The sequence below is a fragment of the Somniosus microcephalus genome, unplaced genomic scaffold, assembly GCF_052327205.1.
Source record: "Somniosus microcephalus isolate GS21.2 unplaced genomic scaffold, FLI_Smic_1.0 unresolved_chr1, whole genome shotgun sequence".
Classification (NCBI taxonomy): domain Eukaryota; kingdom Metazoa; phylum Chordata; class Chondrichthyes; order Squaliformes; family Somniosidae; genus Somniosus; species Somniosus microcephalus.
Genome location: NW_028225179.1, coordinates 79,494,037 through 79,521,017, shown reverse-complemented (window position 1 = coordinate 79,521,017; position 26,981 = coordinate 79,494,037). Strand labels below are relative to the sequence as shown.

The 26,981-nt window shown below is 53.2% G+C and overlaps 1 protein-coding gene across 2 annotated transcripts in view; it reads left to right on the top strand.

Moving 5' to 3' along the window:
- Positions 1–4,450: 4,450 nt before the first annotated feature.
- LOC147095515 (proteasome subunit beta type-8-like) overlaps positions 4,451–26,981 on the top strand; it is a 222,321-nt gene continuing 199,790 nt past the window's right edge. Inside the window, exons 1-4 of one of the 2 annotated variants that reach the window (XM_085974642.1) lie at positions 4,451–4,590; positions 16,182–16,324; positions 18,593–18,704; positions 22,617–22,746. In XM_085974642.1, the coding sequence (XP_085830768.1) occupies positions 16,216–16,324; positions 18,593–18,704; positions 22,617–22,746 (351 nt within the window). In that variant the 5' untranslated portion in view covers positions 4,451–4,590; positions 16,182–16,215. Of the gene's footprint in view, positions 4,591–16,181; positions 16,325–18,592; positions 18,705–22,616; positions 22,747–26,981 lie in introns of those variants that run through there. The other variant, XM_085974641.1, reaches the window with a different exon arrangement.

Sequence of the window (26,981 nt, the reverse complement as noted above, 5' to 3'; positions counted from 1 at the left end):
TCCCATCCTCTGTCATCGAATTACAGTATGCATACGACGCTTGCGTCTGCACTCACTCGGAGGTCGAACTCCAAACCATCATCAACACCTTCACCGAAGCGTACGAGAGCATGGGCCTTACACTATACATCCATAATACAAAGGTCCTCTACCAACCTGCCCCCGTCACACCGTACTGCCCCCCGATTATCAAAATCCACGACAAGGCCTTGGACAACGTGGACCACTTTCCATACCTCGGAAACCTATGGTCAGCAAGGGCAGACGTCGATAACGAAGTCCAACACCGCCTTCAGTGTGCCAGTGCAGCCTTTAGTTGCCTGAGGAAGAGAGTGTTTGAAGACCAGGACCTCAAACCCAGCACCAAGCTCATGGTCTACAGAGCAGCAGTGATACCTGCCCTCCTGTATGCCTCAGAGACATGAACCATGTACAGCAGGCACCTCAAAGTACTGGAGAGGTACCACCAAAGCTGCCTCCACAAGATCCTGCAAATCCATTGGCAGGATAGGCGCACCAACGTCAGTGTTCTCGCTCAGGCCAACAGCCCCAGCATCGAAGCTTTGACCACGCTCAATCAGCTCCGATGGATGGGTCACATTGTCCGCATGCCCGATACGAGACTCCCAAAACAAGCACTCTACTCGGAGCTCCGACGGAGCAAGAGAGCCCCAGGTGGGCAGAGGAAACACTTCACAAAGTGGAGGAGAAGCAGCCGGGAAGGAGCCTAACACCTTGATTCTCTTCGCCGGGTGCAAGCGGAAGCCAAGCGCAAGCAGCGCACGTCAACCCTAGCACCCCACCCATCCGCCCCTTCAACCACAATCTGCCCCACCTGTGACAGAGCCTGCAAGTCCCACATTGGACTCATCGGTCACCTGAGAACTCATTTTTAATGTGGAAGCAACTCATGCTCGGTTCCGAGGGACTGCCTAAGAGAGACCTGCCCTGGGAGTGTTTGATGGGACAGTGTAGAGGAGCATTACGCTGTATCTAACCCAAGCTGAACCTGCCCTGGCAGTGTTTGATGGGACAGTGCATAGGGAGCTTTACTCTGTATCTAACCCGTGTTGTACCTGCCCTGCGAGTGTTTGATGGGGCAGTGTAGAGGGAGCTTTACTCTGTATCTAACCCATGCTGTGCCTGCCCTGTGAGTGTTTGATGGGACAGTGTAGAGGGAGCATTACTCTGTATCTAACCCGTGCTGTACCTGCCCTGGGAGTGTTTGATGGGACAGTGTAGAACGAGCTTTACTCTGTATCTAACCCATGCTGTGCCTGCCCTGTGAGTGTTTGATGGGACGGTGTAAAGGGAGCGTTACTCTGTATCTAACCCGTGCTGTACCTACCCTGGGAGTGTTTGATGGCACAGTGTAGAGGGAGCTTTACTGTGTATCGAACCCATGCTGTACCTGCCCTGGGTGTGTTTGATGGGACAGTGTAGAGGGAGCTTTACTCTGTATCCAACCCGTGCTATACCTGCCCTGGGAGTGTTTGATGGCACAGTGTAGAGGGAGCTTTACTTTGTATCGAACCCGTGCTGTACCTGCCCCTGTGAGCCTTTGATGGCACAGTGTAGAGGGAGCTTTACTCTGTATCTAACCCTGTGCTGTACCTGACCTGTGAGTGTTTGATGGGACAGTGTAGAGGAAGCTTTACTCTGTATCTAACCCATACTGTACCATTCCTGGGATGGTTTAATGGGACCGTGTAGTGGGGGCTTTTCTCTGTACCTAACCCAAACTGTACCTGTCCTGGGAGGTCTTGACCGACTGTTTAGAGGGAGCTTTACTCTAATTTAATCGGAGCTGTAGCTGCTGTTGGTACATTGTTGATCTGTTGATGAACATGGGAACAAATGAAATGGAAGCTGAGGATTGAAGAGTGATCTGGAATTAAATCCAATTGCTAAAATGTTAATTTTTGGTTTATGGGAAATGTTATTCTGCGTTGGCAATAATCGTGTAAGAGCCAGATTGAAATCTGACCTCCATTAATGTTGTCGCTTCCTATTGGACAGGCAGTGTTTGAATAAGGAAGCTGAAGATAACCTGCAAAGAGAGATTTGCCCCGGACACTGATGATGAGGAAAGCACTGAGTTCCCATTGGTTGTTAGTACTTTTACTGTAAATGTTCCAATTAAACAAAGTGATATTTTTGCGAGTCTTTAAATTAATGTGACTTCTGAGGATATTTTTCCTAAAATTTAAACAGCGGGCGGTGTTATCTGCTGGGTTCAGCACGGAATCTGTAGATTACAAGCGGGAGTGTCTATAGTCCTGAATGTAGAATCTCCCACCGCTGGACCAGGTTTCTTCAACCTTGGACACTGGGATTTCCAGTGTTGTGGGGAACTATTTACACAGGGTGTGGGATTAGTAAACGTGTGAACCTCCCTGCCTCATCCCAATCCCTGGTCCCTGTCCCTGTCCCTGGTCCCCGTCCCAATCCCAATCCCTGTCCCAATCCCTGGTCCCTGTCCCTGTCCCAATCCCTGGTCCCCGTCCCAATCCCAAATCCCAATCCCTGGTCCCTGTCCCAATACCAGCCCCCCAGACCCAATCCCCATTCCCCAGACTCAGTGGGGTTGTGTTTCCCTTGCTGTGATCGGGGGTTGGATTGCCGGGGTTCAGGGGTTGGACCCCATTCCCCAGGCTCAGTGGGGTTGAGTTTCCCTTGCTGTGATCAGGGGTTGGATTGCCGGGGTTCAGACCCCATTCTCCAGACTCAGTGGGGTTGAGTTTCCCTTGCTGTGATCAGGGGTTGGATTGCCGGGGTTCAGGGGTTGGACCCCATTCCCCAGACTCAGTGGGGTTGTGTTTCCCTTGCTGTGATCAGGGGTTGGATTGCCGGGGTTCAGACCCCATTCTCCAGACTCAGTGGGGTTGTGTTTCCCTTGCTGTGATCAGGGGTTGGATTGCCGGGGTTCAGGGTTCAGACCCCATTCCCCAGACTCAGTGGGGTTGTGTTTCCCTTGCTGTGATCAGGGGTTGGATTGCCGGGGTTCAGGGTTCAGACCCCATTCTCCAGACTCAGTGGGGTTGTGTTTCCCTTGCTGTGATCAGGGGTTGGATTGCTGGGGTTCAGGGTTCAGACCCCATTCCCCAGACTCAGTGGGGTTGAGTTTCCCTTGCTGTGATCAGGGGTTGGATTGCCGGGGTTCAGGGTTCAGACCCCATTCCCCAGGCTCAGTGGGGTTGTGTTTCCCTTGCTGTGATCAGGGGTTGGATTGCCGGGGTTCAGGGGTTGGACCCCATTCTCCAGGCTCAGTGGGGTTGTGTTTCCCTTGCTGTGATCAGGGGTTGGATTGCTGGGGTTCAGGGGTTGGACCCCATTCTCCAGACTCAGTGGGGTTGAGTTTCCTTTGCTGTGATCAGGGGTTGGATTGCTGGGGTTCAGGGTTCAGACCCCATTCCCCAGACTCAGTGGGGTTGTGTTTCCCTTGCTGTGATCAGGGGTTGGATTGCCGGGGTTCAGGGTTCAGACCCCATTCCCAACACTCAGTGGGGTTGTGTTTCCCTTGCTGTGATCAGGGGTTGGATTGCCGGGGTTCAGGGTTCAGACCCCATTCCCAACACTCAGTGGGGTTGAGTTTCCCTTGCTGTGATCAGGGGTTGGATTGCCGGGGTTCAGGGTTCAGACCCCATTCCCAACACTCAGTGGGGTTGAGTTTCCCTTGCTGTGATCAGGGGTTGGATTGCTGGGGTTCAGGGTTCAGACCCCATTCTCCAGACTCAGTGGGGTTGTGTTTCCCTTGCTGTGATCAGGGGTTGGATTGCCGGGGTTCAGGGGTTGGACCCCATTCTCCAGACTCAGTGGGGTTGAGTTTCCCTTGCTGTGATCAGGGGTTGGATTGCCGGGGTTCAGGGTTCAGACCCCATTCCCAACACTCAGTGGGGTTGAGTTTCCCTTGCTGTGATCAGGGGTTGGATTGCTGGGGTTCAGGGGTTGGACCCCATTCTCCAGACTCAGTGGGGTTGAGTTTCCCTTGCTGTGATCAGGGGTTGGATTGCCGGGGTTCAGGGTTCAGACCCCATTCCCAACACTCAGTGGGGTTGAGTTTCCCTTGCTGTGATCAGGGGTTGGATTGCTGGGGTTCAGGGGTTGGACCCCATTCTCCAGACTCAGTGGGGTTGAGTTTCCCTTGCTGTGATCAGGGGTTGGATTGCCGGGGTTCAGGGTTCAGACCCCATTCCCAACACTCAGTGGGGTTGAGTTTCCCTTGCTGTGATCAGGGGTTGGATTGCCGGGGTTCAGGGTTCAGACCCCATTCCCAACACTCAGTGGGGTTGAGTTTCCCTTGCTGTGATCAGGGGTTGGATTGCTGGGGTTCAGGGGTTGGACCCCATTCCCAACATTCAGGCCACATGGTTGAGTTTCGGTTGCTGTGATCGCCAGTTACTTTCACTTTCACTTTCCGGGCTGGTTGAGCAGCGATCTCTGGCCATGGCTCTGATGGATGTTTGCGGATTCCAGGACTGGGATCAAGATGATTTCCCTGTCGGGGCGAGGAAGCAGTTTTTGGAGAAAAGGAGTGATTTTGCTTTCGGCGTCAATAACGGGGAATTGGCGGTGCCAGTTGGTGTGGATGTGAGTAATTCGGGTTGGAGTTCTGGCAATTGCTGAATTGGTTCCGGTTTGTTCTGCACGGTCCCAGTCTCTGGGTCTGAGAGACGGAACTGTGAGTGTGTGAGAGAGAGAGAGAGAGAGAGAGAGGGGGCTGTGAGTGTGAGAGAGAGAGAGAGAGGGGGGGCTGTGAGAGAGAGAGAGAGGGCTGTGAGAGAGAGAGAGAGAGAGAGAGAGGGCAGAGAGAGAGAGAGAGGGCTGTGAGAGAGAGAGAGAGACGGGGCTGTAAGAGAGAGAGAGTGGTCTGTGAGAGAGAGAGAGACGGGGCTGTAAGAGAGAGAGAGTGGTCTGTGAGAGAGAGAGAGACGGGGCTGTAAGAGAGAGAGAGTGGTCTGTGAGAGAGAGAGAGACGGGGCTGAGAGTGAGAGAGAGAGAGAGGGGGCTGTGAGTGAGAGAGAGAGGGGGCTGAGAGTGAGAGAGAGAGAGAGAGAGGGGGCTGTGAGTGAGAGACAGAGGGCTGTGAGTGAGAGAGAGAGAGAGGGGGGGGGTGCTGTGAGAGAGAGAGAGGGCTGTGAGAGAGAGAGAGACGGGGCTGTGAGACTTAGCGAACATAGCCTTGCGATCGAAAAAGGCAGACACAGGCAAACCAGGCTGCCAAGAGAAGACAGGATATGCTCTCACTGCAGTCAGGGAGTAGTTGAGACAGAGATGCACTTCCTCACAGCCTGTAGAAACTATCAGGGCATCAGGAGAATTTCTACCAAAAATTCTCCCAAATATGCCCTGAATCAGAAATCTGAATGACAACCAAAACTCCCATTCCTACTGGGGGAGGAGAGAAGCTGTGTAACACTGGCGGCACACTATGTTACAGCTTGCCATGAACAGAGGGACAACCAGTAAACTAAGACAAGAATATATATAAACAAGGCGAATGTATATTTATAAACTGTATGAATAGAACCGTGTTTATGTGTTCAACCATAAATGTATTTTGATGCTTTGGCAACATAAGATGTACCTTATCATGCCAATAAAGCGATTGGAATTGTGAATTGAGAGAGAGAGAGAGAGAGGGCTGTGAGAGAGAGAGAGAGAGAGAGAGAGGGGGCTGTGAGTGTGAGAGAGAGAGAGAGAGAGGGGGGCTGTGAGAGAGAGAGGGGGCTGTGAGAGAGAGAGAGAGAGGGGGCTGTGAGTGAGAGAGAGAGGGGGCTGTGAGTGAGAGAGAGAGAGAGGGGGCTGTGAGTGTGAGAGAGAGGGGGCTGTGAGTGTGAGAGAGAGAGGGGGCTGTGAGTGTGTGTGAGAGAGAGAGAGGGGGCTGTGAGTGTGAGAGAGAGGGGGCTGTGAGTGTGAGAGAGAGAGGGCTGTGAGTGTGAGAGAGAGAGGGGGCTGTGAGTGTGAGAGAGAGAGAGGGGGCTGTGAGTGTGAGAGAGAGAGAGAGCGAGGGGGGCTGTGAGTGTGAGAGAGAGAGAGGGGGCTGTGAGAGAGAGAGAGAGAGGGGGGCTGTGAGTGTGAGAGAGAGAGAGAGGGGGCTGTGAGTGAGAGAGAGGGGGCTGTGAGTGTGAGAGAGGGGGCTGTGAGTGTGTGAGAGAGAGAGAGGGGGCTGTGAGAGAGAGAGAGAGGGGGCTGTGAGTGTGAGAGAGAGAGAGAGAGGGGGCTGTGAGTGTGAGAGAGAGAGAGAGGATGCTGTGAGTGAGAGAGAGAGAGGGGGGGCTGTGAGTGTGAGAGAGAGAGAGGGGGCTGTGAGTGTGAGAGAGAGAGGGGGCTGTGAGTGTGAGAGAGAGAGGGGGCTGTGAGTGAGAGAGAGGGGGCTGTGAGTGAGAGAGAGAGAGGGGGCTGTGAGTGTGAGAGAGAGAGAGAGAGAGGGGGCTGTGAGTGAGAGAGAGAGAGAGGGGGCTGTGAGTGAGAGAGAGAGAGGGGGCTGTGAGTGTGAGAGAGAGAGAGAGAGAGAGAGAGGGGGCTGTGAGTGTGAGAGAGAGAGGGGGCTGTGAGTGAGAGAGAGAGAGGGGGCTGTGAGTGTGAGAGAGAGGGGGCTGTGAGTGTGAGAGAGAGAGAGAGGGGGCTGTGAGTGAGAGAGAGAGAGAGAGAGAGAGAGGGGGCTGTGAGTGAGAGAGAGAGAGAGAGAGGGGGCTGTGAGTGTGAGAGAGAGAGGGGGCTGTGAGTGTGAGAGAGAGAGAGAGAGGGGGCTGTGAGAGAGAGAGAGAGGGGGCTGTGAGTGTGAGAGAGAGAGAGGGGGGCTGTGAGTGTGAGAGAGAGGGGGCTGTGTGAGAGAGAGAGGGGGCTGTGAGTGAGAGAGAGAGAGGGGGCTGTGAGTGTGAGAGAGAGAGAGAGGGGGCTGTGAGTGTGAGAGAGAGAGGGGGCTGTGAGTGAGAGAGAGAGAGAGGGGGCTGTGAGTGAGAGAGAGAGAGAGAGAGAGAGAGGGGGCTGTGAGTGTGAGAGAGAGAGGGAGCTGTGAGTGAGAGAGAGAGAGAGAGAGAGGGGGCTGTGAGTGAGTGAGAGAGAGAGAGAGAGAGGGCTGTGAGTGAGAGAGAGAGAGAGGGGGCTGTGAGTGAGAGAGAGAGAGAGAGAGAGGGGGAGCTGTGAGTGAGAGAGAGAGAGAGGGCTGTGAGTGAGTGAGAGAGAGAGAGGGGAGGCTGTGAGTGTGAGAGAGGGGGGGCTGTGAGTGTGAGAGAGAGAGAGAGAGGGGGCTGTGAGTGTGAGAGAGAGAGGGGGCTGTGAGAGAGAGAGAGAGAGAGAGGGGGAGCTGTGAGAGAGAGAGAGAGAGAGAGAGGGGGGCTGTGAGTGTGAGAGAGAGAGAGAGAGGGGGCTGTGAGTGTGAGAGAGAGAGAGAGAGGGGGCTGTGAGTGTGAGAGAGAGAGAGGGGGAGGGGGCTGTGAGTGTGAGAGAGAGAGAGAGGGGGCTGTGAGTGTGAGAGAGAGAGAGACGGGGCTGTGAGTGTGAGAGAGAGAGGGGGCTGTGAGTGAGAGAGAGAGGGGGCTGTGAGTGAGAGAGAGAGGGAGCTGTGAGTGAGAGAGAGAGGGGGCTGTGAGTGAGAGAGAGAGAGACGGGGCTGTGAGTGAGAGAGAGAGAGAGAGAGAGAGAGAGGGCTGTGAGTGAGAGAGAGAGAGAGAGACAGGGCTGTGAGTGTGAGAGAGCTACGGAAACTAAGTACTCAGCCGGACCCTGACCAGCCCCAGACCAACACAGCCGTCCAAACACCAATCCGAGTGAACCAAATCATTAAAAAATGCAAAGAAACCTACCTGGAACATTGGAACAAAATAACCGAAAGCCAAAGCAGATTAGAATGTTACCGGGCCCTAAAAAGAGAATATAAACTGGCAGACTACCTCACGACCATCAGAGACACAAAACAGAGACAGACCCTCACCAGGTACAGACTAAGCGACCACCAACTGGAAATTGAAAAAGGCAGATACAAGAAATCCTGGCAGCCTAGAGAGAATAGAATATGCGATCAATGTCTGGCTGGCGAGGTTGAAACAGAAATGCATTTCCTCCTAAAATGCGAAAAATTCAACACATCAAGAAACATATTATTCAACAAGCTAAGCCAAACAACCCCAGATTTCAAGGAATTGGATGATCTGTCAAAATTGAGATTAGTCCTAGGAGAAGGAGACAGACCATACCTTGGGGCCAAATATGTAACAACATGTCACAACCTGAGGACTGTTTAAAATTAAGACTGTTTAAAATTAATATTGAACGTACCAAATGAAGTACAAAGACTGTTTAAAATTAATATTGTTTAAAAGTAATATTGTATGTACCCAACAAATGTCAAATCGATTGACACCTACAGAATGTTGGAAAACTGTACCTTTTTGCTATGTAAGCTTTGGCAATATGGTTCTCTGTAAACTTTCATGCCAATAAAGCATTTTAATTGGAATTGGAAATTGGAATTGGAGAGAGGGGGCTGTGAGTGAGAGAGAGAGAGAGAGAGAGAGAGAGAGAAGCCCTACATGCAGAATTCTGCCGAAGCATCCTTCGCACCCAAAGAAAAACGCCAACAAATGCATGCAGAGCAGAACTAGGCAGATACCCACTGATAATAAACATCCAAAAACGAGCACTAAACTTCCTAAATCACCTCAAATCTAGCTCCCCAGACACCCTTCATTTCAAAGCCTTTCAGACCCAAGAGCTAAACCCAGAAAAGAGTCCCCTGAGTCAGCTGCTACTGAAACTAAGTACTCAGCCGGACCCTGACCAGCCCCAGACCAACACAGCCGTCCAAACACCAATCCGAGTGAACCAAATCATTAAACAATGCAAAGAAACCTACCTGGAACATTGGAACAAAATAACCGAAAACCAAAGCAGATTAGAATGTTACCGGGCCCTAAATAGAGAATATAAACTGGCAGACTACCTCACGACCATCAGAGACACAAAACAGAGACAGACCCTCACCAGGTACAGACTAAGCGACCACCAACTGGAAATTGAAAAAGGCAGATACAAGAAATCCTGGCAGCCTAGAGAGAATAGAATATGCGATCAATGTCTGGCTGGCGAGGTTGAAACAAATGCATTTCCTCCTAAAATGCGAAAAATTCAACACATCAAGAAACATATTATTCAACAAGCTAAGCCAAACAACCCCAGATTTCAAGGAATTGGATGATCTGTCAAAATTGAGATTAGTCCTAGGAGAAGGAGACAGACCATACCTTGGGGCTAAATATGTAACAACATGTCACAACCTGAGGACTGTTTAAAAGTAAGACTGTTTAAAATTAATATTGAACGTACCAAATGAAGTAGAAAGACTGTTTAAAATTAATATTGTTTAAAAGTAATATTGTATATACCCAACAAATGTCAAATCGATTGACACCTACAGAATGTTGGAAAACTGTACCTTTTTGCTATGTAAGCTTTGGCAATATGGTTCTCTGTAAACTTTCATGCCAATAAAGCATTTGAACTGAACTGAGAGAGAGGGGGCTGTGAGTGTGAGAGAGAGAGAGACGGGGCTGTGAGTGTGAGAGAGAGAGGGGGCTGTGAGAGAGAGAGAGAGAGAGAGAGGGAGCTGTGAGTGAGAGAGAGAGAGAGGGGGCTGTGAGTGAGAGAGAGAGAGAGGGGGCTGTGAGTGAGAGAGAGAGAGAGGGGGCTGTGAGTGTGAGAGAGAGAGAGGAGGCTGTGAGTGTGAGAGAGAGACGGGGCTGTGAGAGAGAGAGAGAGAGAGAGAGAGAGGGCTGTGAGTGAGTGAGAGAGAGAGACAGGGCTGTGAGTGAGAGAGAGAGAGGGCTGTGAGTGAGAGAGAGAGAGAGAGGGGGAGCTGTGAGTGAGAGAGAGAGAGAGAGAGAGAGAGGGCTGTGAGTGAGAGAGAGAGAGAGAGAGGGCTGTGAGTGAGAGAGAGAGAGAGAGAGAGAGAGGGGGCTGTGAGTGTGAGAGAGAGAGGGGGCTGTGAGTGAGAGAGAGAGAGGGGGAGCTGTGAGTGTGTGAGAGAGAGAGAGGGGGCTGTGAGTGTGAGAGAGAGAGAGAGGGGGCTGTGAGTGTGAGAGAGAGAGAGAGAGGGGGCTGTGAGTGAGAGAGAGAGAGAGAGGGGGGGCTGTGAGTGTGTGAGAGAGAGAGAGAGAGAGGGGGCTGTGAGTGAGAGAGAGAGAGAGGGGGGGCTGTGAGTGTGAGAGAGAGAGAGAGAGAGAGAGAGGGGGCTGTGAGTGAGAGAGAGAGGGGGCTGTGAGTGTGAGAGAGAGAGGGGGCTGTGAGTGAGAGAGAGAGAGGGGGGGGCTGTGAGTGTGAGAGAGAGAGAGAGAGAGGGGGCTGTGAGTGAGAGAGAGAGAGGGGGGGCTGTGAGTGTGAGTGAGAGAGAGAGAGAGAGAGGGGGCTGTGAGTGTGAGAGAGAGAGGGGGCTGTGAGTGTGAGAGAGAGAGGGGGCTGTGAGTGTGAGAGAGAGAGAGAGGGGGGGCTGTGAGTGTGAGAGAGAGAGAGAGAGGGGGCTGTGAGTGTGTGAGAGAGAGAGAGGGGGCTGTGAGAGAGAGAGAGAGAGAGAGGGAGGGGGCTGTGAGTGTGAGAGAGAGAGAGAGGGGGCTGTGAGTGTGAGAGAGAGAGAGGGGGCTGTGAGTGAGAGAGAGAGAGAGAGAGAGAGGGGGCTGTGAGTGTGAGAGAGAGAGAGAGAGAGAGGGGGCTGTGAGTGAGAGAGAGAGGGAGGGGGCTGTGAGTGTGAGAGAGAGAGAGAGGGGGCTGTGAGTGTGAGAGAGAGAGAGGGGGCTGTGAGTGAGAGAGAGAGAGAGAGAGAGGGGGCTGTGAGTGTGAGAGAGAGAGAGAGAGAGAGGGGGCTGTGAGTGTGAGAGAGAGAGAGAGAGGGGGCTGTGAGTGTGCTGTGGGCCCTGACAGTAAATCTAAAGAAAACCAACATCATGATTTTTCAAAAAAGGCCCAGATGTCAGGAAAACAAATACCAGTTTACTCTCAGTGATACCATCATAGGACACACTATGAGCTACACTTACCTTGGTCTAACCATCACAGCATCAGGGAGCTTCAGCATAGCAGTGAATGCACTAAAAGAAAAAGCCCGAAGAGCCCTATATGCAATAAAAAGAAAATTCTACAACATCCAAATTCCAATCAAAATCTGGCTCAAAATATTTGACAGCATAATCCTGCCCATTGCGCTGTACGGTAGTGAAGTATGGGGCCCACTTAATCACCATAGCTACACTAAATGGGAAAAACACACAATAGAAGCCCTACATGCAGAATTTTGCCGAAGCATTCTTCGCACCCAAAGGAAAACACCAACAAATGCATGTAGAGCCGAACTAGGCAGATACCCACTGATAATAAACATCCAAAAACGAGCACTAAACTTTCTAAATCACCTCAAATCTAGTTCCCCAGACACCCTTCATTTTAAAGCCCTCCAGACCCAAGAGCTGAACCCAGAAATGAGTCCCCTGAGTCAGCTGCTACTGAAACTAAGTACTCCTACTCAGCCGGACCCTGACCAGTCCCAGACCAACACTGCCCTCCAAACACCAATCCGAGTGAACCAAATCATTAAACAATGCAAAGAAACCTACCTGGAACATTGGAACAAAATAACCAAAAGCCAAAGCAGATTAGAATGTTACCGGGCCCTAAAAAGAGAATATAAACTGGCAGACTATCTCTCGACCATCAGAGACACAAAACAGAGACAGACCCTCACCAGGTACAGACTAAGCGACCACCAACTGGCAATTGAAAAAGGAAGATACAAGAAATCCTGGCAGCCTAGAGAGAATAGAATATGTGATCAATGTCTGGCCGGCGAGGTTGAGACAGAGATGCACTTCCTCCTAAAATGCGAAAAATTCAACAAAACAAGAAACATATATTTTGACAAGCTCAGCCAAACAACCCCAGATTTCAAAGAATTGGATGACCTGTCAAAATTAAGATTAGCCCTGGGAGAAGGAGACAGACCATATCTTGGTGCCCAATATGTAACAACATGTCACAACCTGAGGAACAGTGAGGGACTAACGAGCACACCCATAGCATATATAAACATTAAGAATGTTTAAATCAATACCGAATGTACCCAACGACTGTTTAAAAATTAATACTGAATGTACCCAACGAGGGTCAACGACTGTTTAAATTAATATTGTCTGTACCCAACGAAGGTCAAAATTGTTTGACACCTACAGAATGTTGGAAAACTGTACTTTTTGTTATGTAAGCTTTGGCAATATGGTTCCTTGTAAACTTTCATGCCAATAAAGCATTTGAATTGAAATTGAATTGAATTGAGAGAGAGAGAGGGGGCTGTGAGTGTGAGAGAGAGAGAGAGAGAGAGGGGGCTGTGAGTGTGAGAGAGAGAGAGAGAGGGGGCTGTGAGTGTGAGAGAGAGAGAGAGAGGGGGCTGTGAGTGTGAGAGAGAGAGGGGGCTGTGAGTGTGAGAGAGAGAGAGGGGGCTGTGAGTGAGAGAGAGAGAGAGAGAGGGGGCTGTGAGTGTGAGAGAGAGAGAGAGAGAGGGGGCTGTGAGTGAGAGAGAGAGAGAGGGGGCTGTGAGTGTGAGAGAGAGAGGGGGGCTGTGAGTGTGAGAGAGAGAGAGGGGGCTGTGAGAGAGAGAGAGAGAGGGGGCTGTGAGTGGGAGAGAGAGAGAGAGAGGGGGCTGTGAGTGTGAGAGAGAGGGGGCTGTGAGTGAGAGAAAGAGAGAGAGAGGGGGCTGTGAGTGTGAGAGAGAGAGAGAGAGGGGGCTGTGAGAGAGAGAGAGGGGGCTGTGAGTGTGAGAGAGAGAGAGAGAGAGGGGGCTGTGAGAGAGAGAGAGAGAGAGACGGGGCTGTGAGTGTGAGAGAGAGAGAGAGGGGGGGCTGTGAGTGAGAGAGAGAGAGGGGGGGCTGTGAGTGAGAGAGAGCGAGAGAGGGGGCTGTGAGTGTGAGAGAGAGAGGGGGCTGTGAGTGAGAGAGAGAGAGAGAGAGAGAGGGGGCTGTGAGTGTGAGAGAGAGAGAGGGGGCTGTGAGTGAGAGAGAGCGAGAGAGGGGGCTGTGAGTGTGAGAGAGAGAGAGAGGGGGCTGTGAGTGAGAGAGAGAGAGAGAGGGGGCTGTGAGTGTGAGAGAGAGAGAGAGAGAGGGGGCTGTGAGTGAGAGAGAGCGAGAGGGGGCTGTGAGTGTGAGAGAGAGAGAGAGAGAGAGGGGGCTGTGAGTGAGAGAGAGCGAGAGGGGGCTGTGAGTGTGAGAGAGAGAGAGAGAGGGGGCTGTGAGAGAGAGAGAGAGAGAGAGAGAGGGGGCTGTGTGAGAGAGAGAGAGAGAGGGGGCTGTGAGTGTGTGTGTGAGAGAGAGAGGGGGCTGTGAGTGTGAGAGAGAGAGAGAGAGGGGGAGCTGTGAGTGAGAGAGAGGGGGCTGTGAGTGTGAGAGAGAGCGAGAGGGGGCTGTGAGTGTGAGAGAGAGAGAGAGAGGGGGCTGTGAGAGAGAGAGAGAGAGAGAGAGGGGGCTGTGAGTGAGAGAGAGAGCGAGAGAGGGGGCTGTGAGTGTGAGAGAGAGAGAGAGGGGGCTGTGAGAGAGAGAGAGAGAGGGGGCTGTGAGTGTGTGTGAGAGAGAGAGGGGGCTGTGAGTGTGAGAGAGAGAGGGGGCTGTGAGTGTGAGAGAGCGAGAGAGGGGGCTGTGAGTGTGAGAGAGAGAGAGAGGGGGCTGTGAGTGAGAGAGAGAGAGAGAGAGAGGGGGCTGTGAGTGTGTGAGAGAGAGAGAGGGGGGGCTGTGAGTGTGTGAGAGAGAGAGAGGGGGCTGTGAGTGTGAGAGAGAGAGAGGGGGCTGTGAGTGTGAGAGAGACGGGGCTGTGAGTGTGAGGCCTGAATTCAGAAATTTGAATGACGACCAAAAACTCCCATACCTACTAGGGGAAGAGAGAAACTGTGTAACACTAGCGGCACACTATGTTACAGCTTGCCATAAACAGAGGGACAACCAGTAAACCTAAGAAAGGAGTATATATAAATTATGCGAATGTATATTTATACACTCAGGGATATATCTGTTTATACACTGTATGAATAGATCTGCGTTTATGTGTTCAACCATAAATGTATTTTGATGCTTTGGCAACATAAGATGTACCTTATCATGCCAATAAAGCGATTTGAATTGAAATTGAATTGAATTGAGTGTGGCGTGTCCATTTAGAAAATACTCTGATCGATCTTTCTTAGGTCCACAGCAGTTGGCCTCACACTTTCCCACATTGAACTCCATCTGCCACAGACGGATATATTGACCCTGGAGGGGGGCGGTAGCGCAGTTTCACCAGAATGATACCGGGGCTAAAAGGGTTCAACTACGAGGACAGGCTGCATAGACTAGGCTTGTAAAATAACAGAAAATGCTGGAAACACTCAGCAGGCCAGGCAGCATCAGTGGAGAGAGAAACAGACTTGAACCCACAACCTTCTGACTCGGAGTGCAGTTTTGGTCACCTTATCTGAGGAAGGATGTTCTTGCCATGGAAGGAGTGCAGCGAAGATTCACCAGGCTGATACCTGGGATGGCAGGAATGACGTATGAGGAGAGATTGGGTCGATTTGGCTTATACTCGCTGGAGTTTAGAAGAATGAGAGGGGATCTCATTGAAACTTATAAAATTCTAACAGGACTAGACAGACTAGATGCTGGAAGGATGTTCCCGATGGCAGGGGAGTCCAGAACCAGGGGTCACAGTCTAAAGATAAGGGGTAAGCCATTTAGGACAGAGATGAGGAGGAATTTCTTCACCCAGAGAGCGGTGAACCTGTGGAATTCTCTACCACAGAAGGCCGTTGAGGCCAATTCATTAAATATATTCAAGAAGGAATTGGATATATTTCTTAAGGCTAAGGGGATCAAGGGATATGGGGAGAAGGCAGGGACAGGGTACTGAATTTGGATGATCAGCCATGATCACATTGAATGGCGAGCAGGCTCGAGGGGCCGAATGGCCTACTCCTGCTCCTATCTTCCATGTTTCTATGTTTCTAGGCGAGAGAGGCAGGGACAGGTTACTGAATTTGGATGATCAGCCATGATCTCACAGAATACACAGAATACACAGAATTCCCACAGTGCAGATAGAGGCCATTTCGGCCCATCGAGCCTGCACCGACACATATCCCACCCTATCCCTGTAACCCCACGTATTTAATCCCCTAACACTAAGGGTCAATTTAACATAGCCAAATCAACCTAACCCGCACATCTCATTGAATGGCGGAGCAGGCTCGAGGGGCCGAATGGCCCTACTCCTGCTCCTATCTTCTATGTTTCTAGGCGAGAGAGGCAGGGACAGGGTACTGAGTTTGGATGATCAGCCATGATCTCATTGAATAGCGGAGCGGGCTCGAGGGGCCGAATGGCCGACTCCTGCTCCTATCTTCCATGTTTCTATGTTTCTAGGCGAGTGTGCTCCCCACTGAGCTACAGCTGACACTGACAAGACGATCAAAGGATTTGATTGGGTAGATCGAGAGAAACTATTTCCTCTTGTGGGAGAGCCCAGAACCTTCAAATTAGAGCTCCGTTCAGGGGTGATGTCAGGAAGCACTTCTTCACACAAAGGGCAGTGAAATCTGGAACTCACTCCCCAAAAGGCTGTTGAAAATGGGGATCAATTGAAAATGTCAAAACAGTGATTGCTAGATTTTTGTTATATAAGGGTATTAAGGGTTTCAGAACCAAGGGTAGATGGAGGTAAGATACAGATCAGCCATGATCTATTTGAATGGCGGAGTGGGCTCAAGGGGCTGAATGCCTCCTCCTGTTGCTATGTAAGAAGGGGCCTTTCCTTTATTGTGCCTGTATTAGATGGAGCACAAGTGTGTTTCAAACCAAATGCACTTTGGCCTGGGATCTCCGCTTTGGGCATAATCAGCGGTCCGGGTGGCCAAAAGTCCACGAGTTTTGAAAAGTATTTTTTTCTCCCTCAAGTTTCCGATCAAACTCATTGCATATCGCCGTAAAATCTGCCATGAACCAGCACAATCGGGCAGCGTTTTAGAATGTCATTTTTTTAAAGAAAAATTTTGCTTTAAAAATATTCCTTGATGTATTTTTGAGTGGTGCAGTTTGATTAATACAGCTGAGCATGGTTTATCTATATATTCTCTCTCGGACTCTAAATGTTTCTTTAAAATGTTAATCCTTTTACAGCCAGTGAAATTTCTTAAACCGTACATTGAGGGTGATGAAGGAGTACAGATCAAAATGCATCATGGAACAACCACTATGGCTTTCAAGTTTCAAACATGGAGTCATGGTTGCCGTGGACTCCAGAGCATCAGGCTCCTACATCAGTAAGTAGTCAATTGTAGCATGGCTCCATGGTAGCACACTCCCCCTCTGAGTCCGAGCATCGTGGGTTCAATCTCTACTCCAGACGTGAGCACATAATCTAGATCAGAGGTTTACAAACTTGTTTTGCTGAGCCCTCCCATCGGAGATTCATTGGCCAATCACGCCTTGCCTTTTCTAATAGTCAGGGAGGTGCCACAGAAATGCCTTTCACTTTTCCCGCTGCATCCTGGCACACCAGAGGAGGGGCATTATAGGGCACAGGGCGGGATGTGTGAATCCCCATCCTGTCACACCAGAGGAGGGGCATTATAGGGCACAGGGCGGGATGTGTGAATCCCCATCCTGTCACACCAGAGGAGGGGCATTATAGGGCACAGGGCGGGATGTGTGAATCCCCATCCTGTCACACCAGAGGAGGGGCATTATAGGGCACAGGGCGGGATGTGTGAATCCCCATCCTGTCACACCAGAGGAGGGGCATTATAGGGCACAGGGCGGGATGTGTGAATCCCCATCCTGTCACACCAGAGGAGGGGCGTTATAGGGCACAGGGCGGGGTGTGTGAATCCCCATCCTGGCACACCAGAGGAGGGGCGTTATAGGGCACAGGGCGGGGTGTGTGAATCCCCATCCTGGCACACCAGAGGAGGGGCATTATAGGGCACAGGGCGGGATGTGTGAATCCCCATCCTGGCACACCAGAGAAGGGGCATTATAGGGCACAGGGCGGGATGTGTGAATCCCCATCCTGGCACACCAGAGGAGGGGCATTATAGGGCACAGGGCGGGATGTGTGAATCCCCATCCATTTCTAACTGAGGAACTGCAGAACTTGACATTTTAGCATATCTTCCAATAAGAAAACTATATACAATATTGTGAAACGGAGCCTTCATGTTAGATTTAAAAAGCACACCTATTAATGCTGACAATCCACACCTTAGGATCATGATTCCATGTCTGTCTGAGCTAGGTGGGCATTCCCTTGCTTTCTGTTGCTGTATCGTGGCTGCACAGTGACACTTCAGATATACAACATATTACTAAAAATCTCACTGGAGATTTATCCACATTACAATGTCTCTTTTTACCAAAACTGTAAAGTAAATATCGATATTAATCTAAATTTGAATACCAAGCAGCTCCATTCCTTTCATTACACAAGTTATGGAGTTAAAATAATCTACACATTTGTGAGCAAGTTATGAATATAATAATTATCCATGTTTCCATTACAAGACTGATTGAGAAGGCAAACAAAGGAATATATAGCAGCTTTCAAAAACATTCTCTTAAACTAATATGTTAGGTTTCATGCAGGATAATATACCACACTGATGCGTGCACAGATATCACATCCCCATAGACACAGAGACACACGTACATGACACACACAGGTACACACATAAATCATAGAATGGTACAGCACAGACGGAGGCCATTCGGTCCATCATTTCTGTGCTGGCTCTTTGAAAGAGCTATCCAATTAGTCCCACTCCCCTGCTCTTTCCCCATAGATGCGCACACATTTGCGTACACACACAGAGACAGACGCACAGACACACATGTACGAAACACACGGACACGTATACAGACACGTTCGCGCACACAGACAGACATGTAAGCACAGACACAGGTATAGATATGTACACACACACAAACACACAGGCACATGCACAGACACGTACACGCAGGTATGCACACAGACACATATGCGCGCACACACACAGACAGACATGTACGCACAGACACAGGTACAGACATGTACACACAGACACAGGTACAGACATGTAAACACACAGACATGCACGCAGGTGCACGCACAGACATGTACGCACACACACATACGCACAGACACAGGTACAGACATGTACACACACAGGCACATGCACAAACACATACGCACGCAGGTATGCACACACAGACACGTGCGCACACGCACACGGACATGTACGCAAAGACTCAGGTACAGACATGTACGCACAGACAGACACGTACGCACACACAGGCGCACGCACAGACACGTACGCACGCACACGCAGGTATGCACACATATGCACTCACACATAGACATGTACACACACAGACATGCACACACACCCAGTCACGTACGCACACACACCCAGACACGTGTACACAGAGACGCGCACAAACACACACGTGCACATGCACACATATGGACACGCACACACAGACACACATACACAGGCATAGTCATTCACAGCACCTATAGCATGATAAAAATATAATTGTTCTCTTTTGTTTAGGCACCCAGGCATTTAAGAAGGTGATTGAGATAAACCCCTACCTGCTGGGTACAATGTCTGGCAGTGCTGCGGACTGTGTCTACTGGGAGCGAATGTTGGCCAAACAGTGCAGGTGAACAATATCAGTAGAACATGGTGCACCTTGCGATTATTGGGGAATATGATGGCAGGGGGATGGGATACAGAGGGGAGCTGAAATAGGGGGGGATGTGCTGCCAATTATAGAGAAAAAAACAAGTCAGCTTGGTAGACAGGGCAAATATATAAGGGCAAGGCTGGATGGCATCTATTTTAATGCAAGGAGTCTTGCAAATAAGGTGGATGAACTGAAGGTGTTGATAAACACATGGGAGTATGATATTGTTGCTATCACGGAGACATGGTTGAGGGAAGGGCAAGACTGGCAGCTCAATATTCCGGGGTATAGAATCTTCAGGCGAGACAGAGGGGGAGGTATAAGAGGAGGGGGTGTCGCAATATTAATTAAGGAGTCAATTACTGCAGTAAGGAGGGATGATATATTAGCAGGGTCCTCTAATGAGGCCATATGGGTGGAGCTTAAAAACAAAAAGGGGGCAAGCACTTTGCTGGGAGTGTACTATAGGCCTCCAAACAGTCAGGGGGAGATAGAGGAACAGATATGTAGGCAAATCTCAGAGAAATGTGCAAATAATAGGGTAATAATAATGGGGGATTTCAACTTCCCCAATATTAACTGGGATAGTCAGAGTGTGAAAGGCTCAGAGGGTGTAGAATTCTTAAAGTGCATCCAGGAGAGCTTTTTGAGCCAGCATGTAGAAAGTCCTACAAGAGAGGGGGCGGTACTGGACCTAATTCTAGGGAATGTGGCCGGCCAAGTGGAAAAAGTGCTAGTAGGTGAGCACTTTGGTGATAGTGACCATAATATGGTAAGATTTAAGGTGGTCATGGAAAAGGACAGGGATGGGCCGGAAATAAAGGTTCTAAATTGGGGGAAGGCCGATTTTAATAGGATAAGGCAGGATCTGGCCAAAATGGACTGGGATCAGCTACTTGTAGGAAAATCCGCATCGGAGCAATGGGAGGCTTTCAGAAGGGAGATTGAGATCATACAATGGCAACATGTTCCCGTAAAGGTCAAGGGTGGTTCCAAAAACCACAGGGAACCTTGGATGTCAGGGGATATACGAGAATGGATTAGGAAAAAAAGGAGGGCTTTTGGTAGATACAAAAGGCTAAAGACGGAGGAAGCCCAAGAGGAGTACAAAAAGTGCAGGGGGATACTTAAAAAAGAAATTAGGAGATCAAGGAGGGGCCATGAAATAACACTGGCGAGCAAAATAAAGGAAAATCCGAAGATGTTTTATAAGTATATTAAGGGTAAGAGGATAACTAGGGAAAAAATAGGGCCCATTAGGGACAAAAGTGGCAATCTGTGTGTGGAGCCGGAAGATGTAGGAGGGGTTCTAAATGAATTTTTTGCATCTGTTTTCACTATGGAGAAGGACGATGTAGACATAGAAATAGGGCGGGGGGACTGTGATATGCTCGAACATATTAACATCGAGAGGGAGGAGGTATTGGCGGTTTTAGCTGGCCTAAAAATGGATAAATCCCCAGGCCCGGATGAAATGTATCCCAGGCTGCTGTGTGAGGCAAAGGAGGAGATTACGGGGGCTCTAACACATATATTCAGGACCTCTCTGGCCACAGGGGATGTGCCAGAGGACTGGAGAACCGCTAATGTAGTACCATTATTCAAGAAGGGTAGTAGGGAAAAACCGGGGAACTACAGGCCAGTGAGCCTAACATCAGTGGTAGGAAAATTATTGGAAAAAATCCTGAGGGACAAAATTTGTCTCCTCTTGGAGAGGCAAGGATTAATCAGGGATAGTCAACATGGCTTTGTCAAGGGAAGATCATGTCTGACTAATTTGATTGAATTTTTTGAGGGGGTGACTAGGTGTGTGGATGAGGGTAACGCAGTGGATGTGGTATACATGGATTTCAGTAAGGCCTTCGATAAAGTCCCGCACAGGAGACTGGTCAAGAAGGTAAGAGCCCATGGAATCCAGGGTGCCTTGGCACATTGGATACAAAACTGGCTTAGTGGCAGAAGGCAGAGGGTGATGGTGGAAGGTTGTTTTTGTGACTGGAAGCCTGTGGCCAGTGGGGTACCACAGGGATCGGTGCTGGGTCCCTTGCTGTTTGTGGTCTACATTAATGACTTGGATATGAATGTAAAGGGTATGATCAGTAAGTTCGCGGATGATACAAAAATTGGTAGGGTGGTAAATAGCGAGGAGGGTAGCCTCAGTCTGCAGGATGATATAGATGGGTTGGTCAGATGGGCGGAACAGTGGCAAATGGAATTTAACCCGGAAAAGTGCGAGGTGATGCACTTTGGGGGGACTAACAAGGCAAAGGAATACACAATGGCCTAGAAATTCAGTTGGCGCCGCGCCAGGGCTTTAGCGCCGGAAATTTAGCGCCGGCGCTGAGTCCCCCTGCGCGCGCCAAAAATTCAGTAGCGCCGCGCCCAAACGGCTGCCGGCGCTACAGGAGGGTGTCAGCGCCTCGAAATGGGCGTTGACTGCCGCATTGCGGCGCAATTCCGGCGCTGCGGCACCCGATGCGGTGCGGCAGGCTGGGGAAGTGCAGGCCTCCTCCTTCAGTTAAGGAGGAGCTGCCTGCACCCGCCCGCTGGCCGTTCAAATCTTGAAAAAAATGAGCCCGGCACCTCGGAGAAGTGCCGGGCTCGCAGGCCAGACGCATCTGTTCCGCAGGGGGGGGTGGAGGAGTCTGGGGAGGGAGGTGCGGGCAGGCGGCCGGCGGGAAAGCGGCCGGCCGCCGCGCGACCTTAATGCGCCAGCGCTAACTCGCGTAGGACTCTGCTGAAACATCGTTAGTTGCGGCTGCCACGGGCGAGGCGGCCGCAACTCAATTTCGGCGTTGGGGCCCGTCACCACGGCAACCGGGACGCTGCGCACACCGATGACGTCATCGGTGCCGGCGCAGCGCAACCGGTCTAACGCCGATGGCAGGGCCCCACTGAATTTACAAACCGGCCATAACTCCGGCGCTAGGCCCTCTAGCGCCTCAAATGGGGCGCTAACCCTACTGAACTTTCAGCCCAATGAATGGAAAGACCCTAGGCAAGACGGAGGGTCAGAGGGATCTGGGTGTGCAAGTACACAGATCCCTGAAGGCGGCGGAACAGGTGGATAAGGTGGTAAAAAAGGCATATGGGATACTTGCCTTCATTAGCTGAGGCATTGAATATAAGAGCAAGGAGGTTATGATGGAGCTGTATAAAACACTGGTTAGGCCACAGCTGGAATACTGTGTGCAGTTCTGGTCGCCACACTACAGGAAGGATGTGATCGCGTTAGAGAGGGTGCAGAGGAGATTCACCAGGATGTTACCAGGGCTGGAGCGCTTCAGCTATGAAGAGAGACTGGGCAGATTGGGTTTGTTTTCCTTGGAGCAGAGGAGGCTGAGGGGGGACATGATTGAGGTGTACAAAATTATGAGGGGCATAGATAGGATGGATGCTGAGGAGCTTTTTCCCTTAGTGGAGGGGTCAATAACTAGGGGGCATAGATTCAAGGTAAAGGGCGGGAGGTTTAGAGGGGATTTGAGAAAGAACTTTTTCACCCAGAGAGTGGTTGGAGTCTGGAACTCACTGCCTGAGAGGGTGGTAGAGGCAGGAACCCTCACAACATTTAAGAAGCATTTGGATGTGCACTTGAAATGCCACAGCATACAAGGTAACGGCCCAAATGCTGGAATATGGGATTAGATTAGACAGGGCTTGATGGCCGGCGCGGACACGATGGGCCGAAGGGCCTCTATCCGTGCTATATTACTCTATGACTCTATGATAGAGTTCAAGGCACAGAATGATACTGCTACTTTAAATTGTTTTAATTATTAATTCATGATTAAATATAAAGTTACTTTGCAGCAATTAAATCAGATTAATGTCTCCAGTACATTTCATTGCCTTGTTTTGCAAGAATTTTCTGATGGTTATATTTTATAGGATATACAAATTACGGAACAAGGAACGCATCTCAGTGTCTGCTGCCTCGAAGCTATTGGCTAACATGGTTTCTGAGTATAAAGGCATGGGGCTGTCGATGGGCACCATGATCTGCGGCTGGGATAAAAAGGTGTGTGAGGAGGCAGGGTGTGGGGGGCAGGGGGCAGGGAGCGAGGGGGGCAGGGAGCAGGGTGGCAAGAGAGGGAGCAAGGGAGACAAGGAGCGAGGGCAGCAGGGAGTGGGGTGGCAAGAGAGGGAGCGAGGGGGGCAGGGAGCGGGGTGGCAAGAGAGGGTGCGAGGGGGAAAAGGAGCGAGGGCGGCAGGGAGCGGGGTGGCAAGAGAGGGAGCGAGGGGGGCAGGGAGCGGGGTGGCAAGAGAGGGTGCGAGGGGGAAAAGGGTGCGGGGGGGGCGAAAGAGGGTGCAAGAGGGGTACAAGGGTACGGGAGGGAGGGCGAGAGGGGGTGCAAGAGGGGGACAAGGGTACGGGAGGGAGGGCGAGAGAGGGTGCAAGAGGGGGACAAGGGTACGGGAGGGAGGGCGAGAGAGGGTGCAAGAGGGGGACAAGGGTACGGAGGGAGGGTGAGAGGGAGTGCAAGAGGGGGACAAGGGTACGGGAGGGAGGGCGAGAGGGGGACAAGGGTACGGGAGGGAGGGCGAGAGAGGGTGCAAGAGGGGGACAAGGGTACGGGAGGGAGGGCGAGAGGGGGTGCAAGAGGGGGACAAGGGTACGGGAGGGAGGGCGAGAGGGGGACAAGGGTACGGGAGGGAGGGCGAGAGAGGGTGCAAGAGGGGACAAGGGTACGGGAGGGAGGGCGAGAGAGGGTGCAAGAGGGGGACAAGGGTACGGGAGGGAGGGCGAGAGAGGGTGCAAGAGGGGGACAAGGGTACGAGAGGGAAGGCGAGAGAGGGTGCAAGACGGGGACAAGGGTACGGGAGGGAGGGCGAGAGGGGGTGCAAGAGGGGGACAAGGGTACGGGAGGGAGGGCGGGAGAGGGTGCAAGGGGGGACAAGGGTACGGGAGGGAGGGCGAGAGAGGATGCAAGAGGGGGACAAGGGTACGGGAGGGAGGGCGAGAGAGGGTGCAAGAGGGGGACAAGGGTACGGGAGGGAGGGCGAGAGGGTGCAAGAGGGGGACAAGGGTACGGGAGGGAGGGCGAGAGGGGGTGCAAGGGGGGACAAGGGTACGGGAGGGAGGGCGAGAGGGGGTGCAAGAGGGGGACAAGGGTACGGGAGGGAGGGCGAGAGGGGGTGCAAGAGGGGGACAAGTGTACGGGAGGGAGGGCGAGAGAGGTTGCAAGAGGGGGACAAGGGTACGGGAGGGAGGGCGAGAGGGGGTGCAAGAGGGGGACAAGAGTAAGGGAGGGAGGGCGAGAGGGGGTGCAAGAGGGGGAGAAGGGTACGGGAGGGAGGGCGAGAGGGGGTGCAAGAGGGGGACAAGGGTACGGGAGGGAGGGCGAGAGGGTGCAAGAGGGGGACAAGGGTACGGGAGGGAGGGCGAGAGTGGGTGCAAGAGGGGGACAAGGGTACGGGAGGGAGGGCGAGAGAGGGTGCAAGAGGGGGACAAGGGTACGGGAGGGAGGGCGAGAGGGTGCAAGAGGGGGACAAGGGTACGGGAGGGAGGGCGAGAGAGGGTGCAAGAGGGGGACAAGGGTACAGGAGGGAGGGCAAGAGGGTGCAAGAGGGGGACAAGGGTACAGGAGGGAGGGCAAGAGGGTGCAAGAGGGGGACAAGGGTACGGGAGGGAGGGCGAGAGGGGGTGCAAGAGGGGGACAAGGGTACGGGAGGGAGGGAGGGCGAGAGGGGGTGCAAGAGGGGGACAAGGGTACGGGAGGGAGGGCGAGAGGGGGTGCAAGAGGGGGACAAGGGTACGGGAGGGAGGGCGAGAGAGGGTGCAAGAGGGGGACAAGGGTACGGGAGGGAGGGCGAGAGGGGGTGCAAGAGGGGGACAAGGGTACGGGAGGGAGGGCGAGAGGGGGTGCAAGAGGGGGACAAGTGTACGGGAGGGAGGGCGAGAGGGGGTGCAAGAGGGGGACAAGGGTACGGGAGGGAAGGCGAGAGAGGGTGCAAGAGGGGGACAAGGGTACGGGAGGGAGGGCGAGAGGGGGTGTAAGAGGGGGACAAGGGTACGGGAGGGAGGGCGAGAGGGGGTGCAAGAGGGGGACAAGGGTACGGGAGGGAGGGCAAGAGGGGGACAAGGGTACGGGAGGGAGGGCGAGAGGGGGTGCAAGAGGGGGACAAGGGTACGGGAGGGAGGGCGAGAGAAGGTGCAAGAGGGGGACAAGGGTACGGGAGGGAGGGCGAGAGAAGGTGCAAGAGGGGGACAAGGGTACGGGAGGGAGGGCGAGAGGGGGTGCAAGAGGGGGACAAGGGTACGGGAGGGAGGGCGAGAGGGGGTGCAAGAGGGGGACAAGGGTACGGGAGGGAGGGCAAGAGGGGGACAAGGGTACGGGAGGGAGGGCGAGAGGGGGTGCAAGAGGGGGACAAGGGTACGGGAGGGAGGGCGAGAGAGGGTGCAAGAGGGGGACAAGGGTACGGGAGGGAGGGCGAGAGAGGGTGCAAGAGGGGGACAAGGGTACGAGAGGGAAGGCGAGAGAGGGTGCAAGAGGGGGACAAGGGTACGGGAGGGAGGGCGAGAGGGGGTGCAAGAGGGGGACAAGGGTACGGGAGGGAGGGCGAGAGGGGGTGCAAGAGGGGGACAAGGGTACGGGAGGGAGGGCGGGAGAGGGTGCAAGGGGGGACAAGGGTACGGGAGGGAGGGCGAGAGAGGATGCAAGAGGGGAACAAGGGTACGGGAGGCAGGGCGAGAGGGGGTGCAAGAGGGGGACAAGGGTACGGGAGGGAGGGCGAGAGGGGGTGCAAGAGGGGGACAAGGGTACGGGAGGGAGGGCGAGAGAGGGTGCAAGAGGGGGACAAGGGTACGGGAGGGAGGGCGAGAGTGGGTGCAAGAGGGGGACAAGGGTACGAGAGGGAGGGCGAGAGGGGGTGCAAGAGGGTGACAAGGGTACGGGAGGGAGGGCGAGAGAGGGTGCAAGAGGGGGACAAGGGTACGGGAGGGAGGGCGAGGGGGGTGCAAGAGGGGGACAAGGGTACGGGAGGGAGGGCGAGAGGGTGCAAGAGGGAGACAAGGGTACGGGAGGGAGGGCGAGAGAGGGTGCAAGAGGGAGACAAGGGTATGGGAGGGAGGGCGAGAGGGGGTGCAAGAGGGGGACATGGGTACGGGAGGGAGGGCGAGAGGGGGTGCAAGAGGGGGACAAGGGTACGGGAGGGAGGGCGAGAGGGGGACAAGGGTACGGGAGGGAGGGCGAGAGGGGGTGCAAGAGGGGGACAAGGGTACGGGAGGGAGGGCGAGAGGGGGTGCAAGAGGGGGACAAGGGTACGGGAGGGAGGGCGAGAGGGGGTGCAAGAGGGGGACAAGGGTACGGGAGGGAGGGCGAGAGAGGGTGCAAGAGGGGGACAAGGGTACGGGAGGGAGGGCGAGAGGGGGTGCAAGAGGGGGACAAGGGTACGGGAGGGAGGGCGAGAGAGGGTGCAAGAGGGGGACAAGGGTACGGGAGGGAGGGCGAGAGGGGGTGCAAGAGGGGGACAAGGGTACGGGAGGGAGGGCGAGAGGGGGTGCAAGAGGGGGCCAAGTGTACGGGAGGGAGGGCAAGAGGGGGACAAGGGTACGGGAGGGAGGGCGAGAGAGGTTGCAAGAGGGGGACAAGGGTACGGGAGGGAGGGCGAGAGGGGGTGTAAGAGGGGGACAAGGGTACGGGAGGGAGGGCGAGAGAGGGTGCAAGAGGGGGACAAGGGTACGGGAGGGAGGGCGAGAGAGGGTGCAAGAGGGGGACAAGGGTACGGGAGGGAGGGCGAGAGAGGGTGCAAGAGGGGGACAAGGGTACGAGAGGGAAGGCGAGAGAGGGTGCAAGAGGGGGACAAGGGTACGGGAGGGAGGGCGAGAGGCGGTGCAAGAGGAGGACAAGGGTACGGGAGGGAGGGCAAGAGGGGGACAAGGGTACGGGAGGGAGGGCGAGAGGGGGTGCAAGAGGGGGACAAGGGTACGGGAGGGAGGGCGAGAGAGGGTGCAAGAGGGGGACAAGGGTACGGGAGGGAGGGTGAGAGAGGATGCAAGAGGGGGACAAGGGTACGGGAGGGAGGGGGTGCAAGAGGGGGACAAGGGTACGGGAGGGAGGGCGAGAGGGTGCAAGAGGGGGACAAGGGTACGGGAGGGAGGGCGAGAGAGGGTGCAAGAGGGGGGCAAGGGTACGGGAGGGAGGGCGAGAGGGGGTGCAAGAGGGGGACAAGGGTACGGGAGGGAGGGCGAGAGGGGGACAAGGGTACGGGAGGGAGGGCGAGAGGGTGCAAGAGGGGGACAAGGGTACGGGA